Here is a 13,950-nt window from a genome sequence, read left to right as displayed (position 1 = left end):
AGTTTCACTGTTTGACCTCTACCCTGCTGCAAATAGATGATCAAAGTCCTCTTTTCATCACTTCGGATATCATTCGTCTTAGCCACACATAACTGTTTAAATGAACCAAGTGTAAATAAGTTGAATCTGAAATTATATTACCACCCTCTGCTTGATATGTGAGATGGACAATTGTGTGACTCATGTGTATGAATATAATGTGTACACGTAGGGGTGTGTGTTTGTGTTGGGGAGGGGGCATACTCATAGCCCCTTGGCCATGGTGCCTCCCAAGAGGGGATTGGTTGGGGGGATTTGAGCCCCAACAGGTACAGTCAAATGTATCTCCTGACCCTTACTTGGCTCTATGAATGTTCTTTATGCTGTCATGTCTACAAGTGTTCCTATAAACGACATGCTGCAAATTGGCAGAGACTGCAGTTCTTACATTGATTATCTTTTAAACTTTACATTTTGGTAATTTAGGGGCCACTAATCATATTGAGATAGAAATGGGTTTCAAGTACTTTATTATCAAGTAAATATATTTGCTCTGATCTTGGCCTGGTCAAATAAAACCAATGAAATAGTCCCATAAGTGCAACCTGGGGCTGAATAACCAGTGGGTGTGACTTTCACGGAACATATTACACTCAAGTTCTGTTGGTCGTAAGGAAGCAACATCCCAGTTTTGTTTCTTTGACCCCGAACTGTCGACCAACGTAGTAGTTACAATGACAGAGAGGACATTTAGAAATGCAGCGTTTTCTAACTTACTGTCTGGTTTCCGGTTTAGTATTGGCAGGCAGTGCCATTTCTGCACCTTTTACAGCACTTTTACAAGTACGTTTCTCCCTGCTCTGCAGGAGAAAGGAATCATCTGTATAAGTATTCTAACAGGGCTTTGGTCCATGAGAAATTAATGATGACCAGTCTGCAGCACGGACAGTGGAGACGAGGTGTCAGCCCAGGAAGGTGGAGATGAAGACGCTGGTGTCCAAATTGAGCGTTGCATGCCACCAGCGGTCAGGGAAATACAGCACCTATCAAGAACAGCACAACATCTACATTTCAATCAAGCAAATCATTCTATCCTCTTCTTGCGCTTATCCTTGTGAAAGTATCAGCCTATCATCTGATTACAAACTGTTGTCTTATTTAATGTGTGATTTAGTGGCAGTTTTCTGACCTCTCCTGGCCGGATGGTGCATTCAAAGGGTGCTTCCTCTTCAGTTAGGTAAGGGTACTTGTCTGTGACCCACGACAGGGTGGTGTAGTTGGGGTGGAAATGGGGCGCCTTGTCAGGGGGGTACAGGAACCAGCGCTGTGGAAAAAAACAAAAACCAACGCAAATGTGTTTAACAGATGTGCATCAATTACAGTAAGGCAGTGTAGCGGGCTCACACTGGATTCAGGGTTAACACCAACCAACATGGTGGAGTAAAGTAAAAAAAACACAACGCAAGTATCATTGGCGGGAGCCGGCTGGTTTTCCGTGAAATTATTTTGTTTTGTTCTTGTTTCTCAAATCTCCCTAACATTCTGTTATTTTGAAGGATGTACAGTGTGTTGTGGAGCATCCCTGCCCTAACCTGACGCCGCATGGACTGCGGTTGTCCACCATTTAATAGAACATTTAAAAGGGTTGATTACCTTTCTGCCATAGATGACCTCAGAGTAGCCAGGGCCATGCCAATGGAATGGTACCCCTGTACCAGGCCCTGGGTGGATCCAAGACATAGTAGGTTGGTTGATTATATTAGCCAGGAAAAAAAACACTCAGTACATATGTTAAAGTAACAGTGTTGTACTTTGACCTCCACTGTAGCTGTACATTAGAATTTGTTGGTGTAGTGTTATCTACATAACTGCAATATCTTCATAACAATAGTAGTTTTGTCACTGACCTGCGATACCAAAGCTATAAGCCCCTTTGGTGTGAGGCAACACATAGGGTGGTGCCTTGTAGTTGTCAAACAGAGAGTGCCACTCCGTGAAATTGTTGTCCCCGAAGAAATACAGAGTGTCTGTTGAAGAGGGACCGATTGAGATGAGGCAGTCAATTTCCGCTTTGACGTTTCAGCGTTAGCACAGCATGGGTCATGGTTCGTTGCGCTCATAAGACACCAAACTCACCACTGCCCAGCGTGTCCAGAGACTGAGGCTTCAGCAGCAAGTCCACAAACTCCTCAAACCGCACATCCACTACATGACAAAGAAGAGGTCGAGTCACACATCCACCACATGACAAAGAAGAGGTCGAGTCACACATCCACCACATGACAAAGAAGAGGTCGAGTCACACATCCACCACATGACAAAGAAGAGGTCGATTCACACATCCACCACATGACAAAGAAGAGGTCGATTCACACATCCACCACATGACAAAGAAGAGGTCGATTCACACATCCACCACATGACAAAGAAGAGGTCGATTCACACATTCACCACATGACAAAGAAGAGGTCGATTCACACATTCACCACATGACAAAGAAGAGGTCGATTCACACATTCACCACATGACAAAGAAGAGGTCGATTCACACATCCACCACATGACAAAGAAGAGGTCGATTCACACATCCACCAAATGACAAAGAAGAGGTCGATTCACACATCCACCAAATGACAAAGAAGAGGTCGAGTCACACATCCACCACATGACAAAGAAGAGGTTGAGTCACACACTACAAAAAGCCTCACCAATTCTAGAGGTCAACATAATGTGTGCTAGATTCACGTGTTCTTAACGGTGGCCCCTCACATGGCTAGACATGAATGCCTTTTATCGACCTGGTAGCTGTTGAGACACATGGTCTCACCGACAACACATATTCGAAAACATTCTGTTGTCAGAAAGCTTGTTTTACTGAATTCAGATAGGACTGATGTTTCTGTCATGGGAGGTAGGAGGGATGTTGTTAACTTGGGGATGGGTCGCTAATCCATCATACTGTATGGAGCAGGCTTTTGAAGAAATATTCTTTAAATACCATGCCATAATGTAAATCTTGTTCCTGGGATACGGGTCTAGGACGAAAGCCTGTGAGATTTGTTTGTTTTGGTCACGTATGCCGGGTTATTTTGTGTGGCATCATTTATCAGGACTGTATACTGTAGGATGACTGGGTAGATTCAGCCCTGTTTCAGCCATTACAGAGAAGGGACTTTCTGTAGGTCTGAGTGCATCAATAACCTTGAAATGTTTGAATCGTTTACAATGTCATAAGTAGATTCAAATAAAGTTTTTAGAATATGTGCGCATGTTACACGTTTGTGTACTCATGGGAACCAGATGTCAGGATAAATCAGTCTGCACAAGGTTTTTAAGCCAATCCCTATTAGGAAAGCCTATCCGGCTCAGGTGATAGGTTAAAAGAAAAATGTACAGTTGGGCATAATATGTTACAATTGGGGTTACTTTCAGGTTTAGGCATTATGACTAGGTTAAATTGAAGCATTGCTGCACGTTTAGGCATTATGTCTAGGTTAAATTTAGGCATAAAATTTAAGTTATTGATGTTAAAGTTAGGGTATGGTTAGAGTTATCTTTTGGGCCAGTGAACTTGGATATCTGGGTTAGGGATTAGGTATCTTTCCTGTACGTACCTTTCCTGTAGGAGTAGGTGTTGGCAGTGCTGAGTCTCACCTTCCGATCGCCATACTCTTGGAGCAGGCTGGACTTGGAGCACAAGAACTGGAATTTCTGAAGAAAATACCTTGATCAATGACTTATCAGCCCATCATTACGCTGATAACATCATTTTTAGTTAGGCATATGTGATATGTTACATTTTAATCTGTTTTTGATTACCACTTACCGTATTGTCTGAGAAGCCTTTAAGGATGACCGGTTTGGAGTATGCATACCTAGGAATAAAATGAAGTGTGTTTTACATACAGTGGGGCAAAGCTAATACATATTGAGTAACCAGGTTATTAGGTACATGCTGTGGGTATTGTTGTCCTAAGACACAGATCCTTCTAAATCAATTCAGAAACATTTCAACACATCACACCTGACCACTGTTGAACAAAGTGCACCTGACCACTGATTCTGACCAAAGAAATGCATCCTTTAATACATTCCATACACACTTTGCCACATGGTTACTTCCAGCAAGATAATGTGCCATGTTACTAGGCTGTTTTTCCAGAAAGATTGCAGGAACATAAGATAAAGTTCATCACTAAGGCCATTTTACTTAAAGCAGCCTGCATAGTCCCGATACCTCAATCAAGCTTCTTTAGGATGAGATGAAACGGGCTATAGGCAACATGGAACAGTATAACAGGCAACATTTTCCGCCATAGTTTCTGCAGCAAATGCGTGTCATCACGTTAGAATGGATCAACATGGAACCAGTTTGAGCCCTCGCAGAACGAATGACATAAAGCATTCAGTACGTTCTGAATGTACGTTCCATCTCGGTACTAGATGGGTGTGCGTGATAAACTAGCTTAGGAGCGTCGTATTTCCAATGTATACGTGCAGAATACACACAGAGTAGTGAAATACTTAATTACTGCAAACACAGAACCCAAGAATACTTCAAAACCAGAAATAATGGACTGCAGTACGTACTGTTGGATGAACTCACGATATGACAAGGAAACTGTATCCCAGATATCAATGTTGCAGGGACCCTCATCTGTCAAACTGTATTCTGAATTTGACGACCTGCAGAGAAACGTATTTTCTTAGTCTGCGTTATATGACTACGAACATTACAATGTATATTATTAAATGAACTTAGATATATTAACATTTGTGGAAATCAATGTATTCGGAATGCATGAGGTTTTAAACTCACCAGCCTCCGTCATTCCCTAACAGAGCAAAAGCTGAACTCCACAACAATAGGAGAAATACATGTAAATGTAATCCAGGTTTATATTCCATATGAAAATGCTCACTTATGCTGCTTTCTTCAATACGTCTCGTTCCTGTATTACTTAGCTCTATTTGTGGTTACGTGTTTCAATGTGTAAAACCATTGATCCTCCCAGTTGTCTGCCAATGCCCATTGGCTATTGACATCCTTCTTCCTGTGTTCACATGGACCAATCATATTTAACCAACAGGTCAGCTTTTCTTTTACAAACGAAACGCGTAATTTGTAGCGGAAGTCCGAACATTCTAGTGCCACTAGAAGATTTATTTGGATCGCACAAATGAAATACAGTTTTATTCAAAATTTTAACAATTTTCACATCCACTTTTGAAGAATACAGTAACACAGTAGCCTACAGACTTCATATACATTCTGTTCTAGTATTATCTTTTCTAAATACTATTTTAAGAAAGTAATAACAGCAGTAAGTTGTCTCTTGATGGCAAGAAAGGTTTGAGGGACATAATACACTAAGGAACTAATCTGAATATTATTGTAATTATGCAAACGTGCCAAACAATGAAGATCTGAAAACAGATTCAGCCATAATTTATTACAATACTCCATAATCCCATGGCTATACACCCCACCTCTGTACATTTTAGGATTTCATCCACATAAGTCATTGTACAAAGTGATATTGAGGGTCTGTGAGCACCACCTCCTGATAGTTCACCCCCAGTGCTTGGTATTAGATAATCTCTGGTTCTTTTTGAACATGTAGATTCTGTCATGCTAATTACTGTGTCCGACCAACGTTTTCCAATTTCCTACCTTCTGACACCTATGCTGTGTATTTCACCAGTAAATCTAAAATGTTATTCTCTCAATGTAAACAAGCCCTTAGCAGTTGGCCTGGAACATCAATATAAACATGGAAGATCTGCTCCCCCTTCCAGTATGGGCCTGCCCGCACCAAGGTTGTTTTCACAATCAATTCCGATTTTGTGTTGTTTAATTTGTGATGAAGTTTTAGTTTCACCACTGTAGCACATCAAGACATCCTTCAAGTATGGAGTACAGGCCAGCAACAACACCTCGGAGTGGATTCTCAGCCATCAACCACCATTAAGACAGCAGACTGTGAACCCCCAACAACTATAACCCACTGGGCACATTTGTAGACACAGAAACCACTCCGTTGACAAGAACAGTATAACAGTTAGGAACCAAACAGTCCTCTCCTCCGACCCAATTTCAAACCAGGCAATCACAGATGTTTGTGAAACGCTGCCATAGAAGCAGCAAGTAAATCATAACGAAGTAGAGGCTAAATCACAGAAATTAATATGCAAACTTACCCAAAAAAATAAAAATGATAAAAACATGGCATGTTTTACTATTAAATACATTTTATTATTACACAAGCAGACAGTCTGGCCTTTTCACAGAAAGACAACGCTGAACTGTATCTCACTGTAGGTCATTTGGTTGGTCAGTGAAGCAGAGCCATGCAGTCTCGGCTTCTCCTTACTGCAGAAAGTGTATGTGTGTGATATATTGGACAGACAACCACCCCCTCCACCCACACCTCCCCTTTTCCAATTAGTCTCTCCCCCCCCCCCCCCCCCCATTCTCTCCTCAGCCCCAATTGCAACCGTCGTCTTCTGTTGCGGTAAGTATTTCAGTAACCAGGCCGGTGCCAATAGTTTTGTTTCCGTCTCGGAGAGTAAAGCGTTGACCTTTCTCCAGAACCATAGGCTGGCGCAGCGTCAGGGTCAGAGAAGTATCCTCACCTGGCATCACCATTTCCTAACATAGGGAAAACAGGTCAGTATATGGAAATACTCTTAAAGGGAAAGCATGTGTCAACATGAATCCAAAGGTTAAAGGTCACCTTGTCTTGGGGCAGGGTGACCATGCAGGCCATGTCCCAGGTGAGAGAGAACATGACAGGCATGAAGTTGCTGACAAAGGGCTTGTGTCTTCCTCCCTCCTCCTTACTCAGAATATAAACCTGAGTGGAGAGATTTAGCATTACCGTGTCAGACTGTATATACACACACATCACATTGAAAGATGCCTAACCTTTGACCAGTGGTTTATGTAGGGGTCCCATTCTGAGAAGGCCCTGGGCCTGATCTAATTTGAGAAAAAAATATATACTAAAAAATTAAATATATTTACATATTCATAATATTTAATCCACTTCAAAGGTTGTCTCATAAGCAATTACACAGATTTAAAATAATAACATTAAAACAATAGGCCCAGTAAAACTTCTTTATTTGCTAACCTTCAATTTGTTGAAGTTAGCTTAATTGTAGCTACCCCAGCTCGCATTAAAATAAACTCTCCCCATATTGCGCAATCCTACAGTATAGGCCAACTGTAGGTTGACCAGCTTACAAAAAACTATTTTGTGATTTATTAAAAAGGTATCAAAAGAAATGTAGTGGTAGTTGGTACAATGATTCACTAGAGTATTGCTTTCTCACTTGGAGAAATAAAGGGCTTGTTTAATAGAAGAGAGCATAAAACACTAGATACATTTCTCTTGGTTTGCACAGCGTTTGAATTTACACCAGCTAGTTACACGTAACCCGCAGGACTCTCAATAGTGTCCATCAATCACAGGAAAATCAAGTGATATGATTGCACGCTGCACAGAAACTTGATACAGTACTGACAGTCATCTTCACACTCGCAAAACTCTGGCAGTGCTCTATGAAATTAGATGCACGCTACCTACCACATCGAGCTATCGATATCTTAAGTTGACAAACTACTGTAGCATCATCTTCGATGTGTTGGACAATGTAGTGTAAAGTAGCCCTAAGAATACTGAATGTTAGGAAACCAGGAAATAAAGGGATTTCACTATTCTAGTACAAATAAATACATATTTACAGTAGCTGTAGACAGACTGGCCGAAAATATTTGTATTTCAGTTGACCACATTATTCAGATATGAAGTTTGTCAAATGTAAATGCTGAAGGCTGATTATTAACAACTAAAGCTAGCAAGCAAGCACATTTATATAGCACAATTCATACATAGAAGCAATTCAATGTGCTTTACAATGAAAACAAATCAAACGCATGTATATTTAAAGAACTAGAGTAAAATTCCTAATGTTACACCTATCATTTGACATATACAGCACATACCAGTGCACACAGACTCCTCCAGCACTGCTTTCCTTCCTCCAGAGTGACTGACTGCACTCATCTACAGATTTTGCCTAATAAGAGACATTTGGTCCAAATACATTTTGTGCCCTTAAATCAGGGGGACTACGTACAAAATGTGCTGTCATTTCTAAATCGTTCATTTGAAATGGATGAAAAATACTACAATTTAAAGCTGAAATTCAACACTACTTTTTGCTCCTTGCGGTTTAAGGCCGGGTGTTTCTGTAAATGCACTTTGTGACAACTGCTGTGTAAAAAGGGCTTTATAAAAACATTTGATTGATTGTCAGTCCTCTTAACACTATCATTGTTGTATCATTCCAAAGTGCTGGAGTCCAGAAATGACTGAAAACCTTCCGTGACAAAACCAAAAAACATCTGCACGGTGCCATTTTTGCAGCCCTATATCTATACATCGAAAGCCCCGGAAAAAATGAAGAGACCACTGCACCTTTCCTTTCCAAACAAGTCGAAAAGGAAAGTTTTGATTGAGGAACAGAAGGGTTAAAATTACAAGACCCCTGCAAAGTGAACGCTTCTAGAGCTGTATATGTTGAGACAGGCTGGTATATTAGTTGGGACATAACTCAGCCCCATGCGTGACATGAAACAGACCAGTATATTATGTTATGTAGCAATTACTCAAGGCCATTATTGGAGGAACAGCACCAACTGGAAGTTAGCTGGAGAGCAGGTGACAGCCCACAAAACCACTGGGTAAATGTGTGCACATTTTCCACCTCTCAATGTAGGATACCCTGAATCAAAGCAGCAGTTAAGCTAGATCAGGGATGGCCAACTTGGATGGTGGAGGGGGCCACAGAATGCATGTACTGGTCATCAGGGGGCCGCAGATTAGGAAGGAAGGACAGACAGACATTAAAAGTACACTAGGTCTGATGCTATTGATCAACGTGCCTTTTCCCCCACTCTGCTCACCTCACCCGGGATTCAGGGCGTTCGCTGACATGTTATTTAACCCATTAACCCTTTGAACACAATATGTTTTTGTGGCTTTGATATTTTGGCTAGTACAGAGACTTCTGTAATAGGTGTTTTATGTCTCAAACGTCAGCACACTCTCAGCTACACTTAGAAAGACAGCTTTCTGAGACCCTGAAATTACTGTTTTATATGTAAACAGGCAAAAAATTATTTCAAGCCTATTTCAAGTTGTTTCCAGCATAGATTTTGGTTCCAATACTAACTTTACAACAAATTTAAGGTCAACCATGATATATATCATTTAGCTGTTTTCTAAATTCATCTGAGGGCCACACAAAGATGAGTTGGGGGCCACATACGGCCTGTGGGCAGCCAGTTGCCCATGCCTGTGCTAAATTGCTACTGATTCATATGAAATTATGCAGAGCTGGTGGACATGTTAACCAAATGGCCTGAATGATTATTGATCTTTAGTCTATACATTTTAGCGCTACAGCCAGCTTTTAATTATTTTAGCTAGGACTAGCGTGTAGCTATACCGTTGCGTACTGGTCGCTGTATTGAAAACAAAAATGCTACGACCATTTGAATTCATCCATAATTAAAGAATCCCTTTGCATATCTTGCTTTGCACTTCCACTCGCTAGTTACAAGTGATTCATTATTCAGAATGGATTGGCACAATCGAACAACAGTCACGAGGGACACATCCAAGAAAATAAACCCCATCACTACTAGCTAGTACCATGAAATCAGATTTCATCGTATATTGTTCCAGCCCACCATTTCTGTTGTTATTTGTAAAGCCAGGTTTAGAGGCATTTTGTGGAAATTTCCCCTGAGTGTTTCTGCGTCAGACAGAACCCTGAATGACACCGACCTGGGCCTGGACTTTCTGGTGGGGCTGTATGGAGCCTGGTTTGCTCATCACCATCCCTCGCCTGATGTCCTCCCTCTTCAGCCCTCGGACCAGAGCCCCCAGGTTATCCCCGGCCTCGGCCCGGTCCAGAGACTGATGGAACATCTCGATGCCTGTGGGGAGAGCAAAAGATTGCACTGTTGTATGAACGGTGTTACAGTCCCTGTCAACTTCACTGCTTAATGTATCAATGCACAGCTGTGTGAACAAAATGTAACGGACAAATACTGTTTGGAATCAAAGAAAAGTTTCAACTCTTCATTCACTTACCAGTGACCACCGACTTGAAAGCGCGGCTGTGACCCACAAACTCACAATCGTCACCCTTCTTGATGACACCCCTCTCCAAAGTGCCAGTCACCACTGTACCCCTGCCTGAAAGAGGAGAAAATAATAGGAGTCTAATAACGTCCTCACAGGGGACATGGTTGGGGTCCATTTTTTTCCATTCCAGTTAAAAGAATTGAACGCATTGACGAGTCATTGAATTTTAATGTACTTTCCGAATTGCCTGGGATTAAAATAGAACTGACATTAACACTGGCCCAAACAAAAAGACATGACAGGCTAATGGGTCGACTACACAACACATAGCTCACTAAAATCAAATAGAAACTGTCCTCGAAAATAGATACAACGGTTTTCATGTCACTGGCCGACACAAAGACAAAGATGTATACGCAACATGACCCGGGAAAAGAGCACACACTGTATGCAGTGAGGTAAATAGAAAATCCCACAGCAGCCCTTTAACATCAATTTTCTTGTGCACATCAGGAAAACTCCTTTACTGAGAACTTCTGAATGTAATTATTAAATAGGTCAACAACATACTGGATAGAGAAAGGTGTTAAAAATAACACAGGCTTCACATTTACCTGGGATGGAATAGACACCCTCGATAGGCAGCAGGAAGGGTTTATCGAGTTCTCTTTTGGGCAGCGGAACATATTCATCCACAACCTGCAGAAGCTTCAACACAGCGTTTGCTCCCAGCTCTGGCTGTCTGTTCTAAGGAGGGAACAATTTCACACAGGGGTCTAAGAATGTACCTATTTTGGTTCTATCATCACCGAAGCGACAGTAGGTCTTATGACTGTCCAATAAAGTCCCTCGACCTCAGCGGACAGCCAATCCTGAATTGCGCGTGACACTCACCTCCAGGGCGCAGAGAGCCGAGCCGATGACCACGGGCGTGTTCTCGCCATCGTAGCCGAACTCGGTGAGCAGCTCACGGATCTCCAGCTCCACGAGCTCCAGCATCTCCTTGTCCTCCACAGCATCCGCCTTGTTCACAAACACCACAACGTTCTCCACGCCGATCTGCCGCGCCAGCAGGAGGTGCTCCCTGGTCTGGGGCATCTGGCCGTCCGTGGCGGCCACCACCAGGATGCAGCCGTCAAGCTGAGCCGTGCCCGTGATCATGTTCTGGAGGTGTCAAGTGAACATGCGTGAATTCTTCCGCTTGGACTAGGACTCCTACCCAAGTAGAATTCGGGGCCCTCGTTCACACAGTCTCACTGGGATTAGTTGAGCTGTTTAATTCTTAATGATTATAGGAACCTAAAATAGTTCCACTGCCACCACCTCTGGCTGCTGTCCTTTGTAAATGTTTTGTTTATTTGTATGGTCTTCTTTCCAGATGTGTGGTCGTTTCGCCTAGCTCTAGACCGCATGCAATTAATGTAAGTCGCTCTGGATAAAGGGTCTCCTAAATTACTAAAATGTAAATGAAAGGGGGGTCCTGGTCTTTCATCAGCTTTTAGATGCTTTCAGGACCCCCCATCTCATGCTTTTGGATCATTTCAAACACACAGGGGAGGGGCATTGAATGGTCAGGTGGATTCTACCACAGGGAATCAAACAGGAGAAGGGCACTGAATGGTCGGGTGGATTCTACCACTGGGTTCTACCACAAGGGTACCACTGGGAATCAACAGTGTTAGCAGTAGGAGTGTTACCTTGACATAGTCAGCATGGCCAGGACAGTCTGTGTGCGCGTAGTGTCTGTTGGCTGTGGCATACTCTACATGGGACGCATTTATGGTGATACCCCTGGCCTTCTCTTCAGGAGCATTGTCAATGTCCTCATACTTCTTATAGTTGGCGCCTCCAGCCTCCGCCAGCACTGACAAACACAGACCCAGTTACAAATACAGTACTGACACTCTACACTCCCCAGGCCCAGCTACAACAACAGCGCCACAGGTGTTGATTAACACTGCATGATACCACACTCAGATGTGTAATGGCTACATACGTCTTAAGTATTTACATAACCAGTTCAACTAGCGAGAGAAAAGGGAGAATGATTGGAGAAAATCCATGTCACAGTCTCTTTGAATGGATCGTTTCTTAATGTCCTTTGTATGTTTGAGGACGGTTTGAATGTACATGGAGTCACAGACCACATGTCCCCAGAACGAAAAAGGCCCAACAAAGTAATGACAAAGGGATGAAGTCCTCATTAGTTACCTTTGGTGATGGCAGCTGTGAGAGTGGTCTTGCCATGGTCGACATGTCCAATCGTGCCGATGTTAACATGGGGTTTGTCTCTCGCGTATGTTTTCTTAACCTTGGCCTCTGCTGCAAAGTTCCGCCGAGTAAATGGCACTGCACACTGGGAGACCAAAGAGGATTAAAGCATTCGGCAGGGACAGCAGTTAGGAGAGAAATCAGCTAATAGACCATTTAACCAATCAGCTTGGCTCTGAAATGGATCTGTATATTCAAAAACGAGTCTGTCCGGGTAAATGCAGCCACATACCAACTACCAGTACAAGTAGTTTGTATGTAGTGAAGGTTGAGTAATTAATGCTAGTTAACAGGAGGGAGTATTACTCACCACTTTATAGGAGGTGTGCAGAAGACCCGGCGAGGAAAGCTGAAGAGCTAGAAAGATAAAACTGCATTTAAACACCTGACCGACCACGTAGATGGACTCTGCATCCTCATTTATTAATTGTGGGCACGAATAAATATCTACCCAAACCAAGCATTCAATTCCAATGCAAAGTGTGGGATTGAGCAGCACGATTGCTTGCGTGAGAGTCACAACCGTGCCCATGCATATGCATCATGGAGGAATAAGCGAACTGCTTCTGAAATGTAGGCTAGTTATGGGGAACAATCTATTTGTGTGACTTAAAAACAGTATAAACAAGCATAACACTACCAGCTCTTAATAACACAATACATATCCAGAGTATAATTATTTACTTGACCATACGTAGAGAGATTTTAAATGGGTGATCTGTTATTGTTACCAATCACTAATTTAAGTGACCTTTTTTTCAAAAACGCTCCCGTTTTTAAAGCTAAATCTGTGCTTTTAATTTTACAACGTTCTTGAAATCATCAAAAGCAATTGTTTGGCGATCAACAGAGGGGTTTGGTTCTAGCTAGTTTTCTACATGTCATTTCGAAAATAAATTAAGGACACGTAATCATCGTGTAATCATACACACTATCTACAATTGGTTTAAAGTCTGAAGAAAAAAAACATCTAAATCTTTTAAGACACCACGACCCATTCAAAACCTACCGCAACGCAATGTTGCATCGCGACCCATGAGCTGACAGCCAACGATCCACAGAGACCGAATTAATACACTTACCCAGCATTCTAAATGTGGCGTGACATGACATACAAATAAAAATCGTTTCTATCGGTGTTCGACACGTTTTGATTGGCCGAACTTTATGGCAATACATGACCTACCTAACTAACAAAATATTATTCAACGTGACCTTGCTCTGCCTGCAGAACAAGCGAACTCGCTAGCCAGCTACGGCATCCTTGCTAACTAGTGCTCATTTAAACCCCACATTTAAATGCATTCTCGCTTGAAAGCTTAAATAAGCACTGCTGATTGACATGTTAATAACGAGTTAACGCAGTTGACAACAACGTTGAAGGCATTCGCGTGGTAACATTTTTTTTAAATAAAAGAATAGCTTACCAGAGAAACATGCACGAATCCCTACGAGCGCCGCCATCTTGTACAATGTTAGACAACTAGATGGAAGTGACGTCATTAGATGTCTCCACATTTACCCACCGAACTATAATA

The 13,950-nt window shown here is 42.2% G+C and overlaps 2 protein-coding genes across 4 annotated transcripts; both read right to left on the bottom strand.

The window, feature by feature from the left end:
• Positions 1-480: 480 nt before the first annotated feature.
• jmjd8 (jumonji domain containing 8) lies at positions 481-4,983 on the bottom strand. The gene is made up of 9 exons (XM_010866726.3): positions 4,798-4,983; positions 4,569-4,664; positions 3,805-3,853; positions 3,593-3,689; positions 2,116-2,184; positions 1,887-2,006; positions 1,633-1,700; positions 1,169-1,303; positions 481-1,022 (listed from the first exon to the last, which is right to left on the bottom strand). The coding sequence occupies exons 1-9, from the start codon at positions 4,884-4,886 to the stop codon at positions 942-944; spliced, it is 804 nt and encodes a 267-aa protein (XP_010865028.1). The 5' UTR covers positions 4,887-4,983; the 3' UTR covers positions 481-941.
• A 427-nt stretch (positions 4,984-5,410) lies between these two features.
• On the bottom strand, positions 5,411-13,906 carry tufm (Tu translation elongation factor, mitochondrial). Of its 3 annotated transcripts, none has more exons than XM_010866717.5 (10): positions 13,840-13,906; positions 12,723-12,769; positions 12,353-12,497; positions 11,839-12,005; positions 11,036-11,305; positions 10,756-10,888; positions 10,148-10,252; positions 9,839-9,990; positions 6,716-6,835; positions 5,411-6,630 (listed from the first exon to the last, which is right to left on the bottom strand). In XM_010866717.5, the coding sequence occupies exons 1-10, from the start codon at positions 13,874-13,876 to the stop codon at positions 6,460-6,462; spliced, it is 1,347 nt and encodes a 448-aa protein (XP_010865019.4). In that variant the 5' UTR covers positions 13,877-13,906; the 3' UTR covers positions 5,411-6,459. The 3 variants fall into 3 exon arrangements, with proteins under 3 accessions (XP_010865019.4, XP_019906417.1, XP_019906418.1); XM_020050858.3 differs by lacking the exon at positions 13,840-13,906 and adding an exon at positions 13,495-13,516; XM_020050859.3 differs by lacking the exon at positions 13,840-13,906 and adding an exon at positions 13,422-13,464.
• Positions 13,907-13,950: the final 44 nt, after the last annotated feature.

Source organism: Esox lucius, chromosome 11, assembly GCF_011004845.1.
Source record: "Esox lucius isolate fEsoLuc1 chromosome 11, fEsoLuc1.pri, whole genome shotgun sequence".
In the NCBI taxonomy this organism is placed as follows: domain Eukaryota; kingdom Metazoa; phylum Chordata; class Actinopteri; order Esociformes; family Esocidae; genus Esox; species Esox lucius.
The sequence above is the reverse complement of the archived record's forward strand: the minus strand, read 5'-3'. Positions and strand labels throughout refer to the sequence as shown.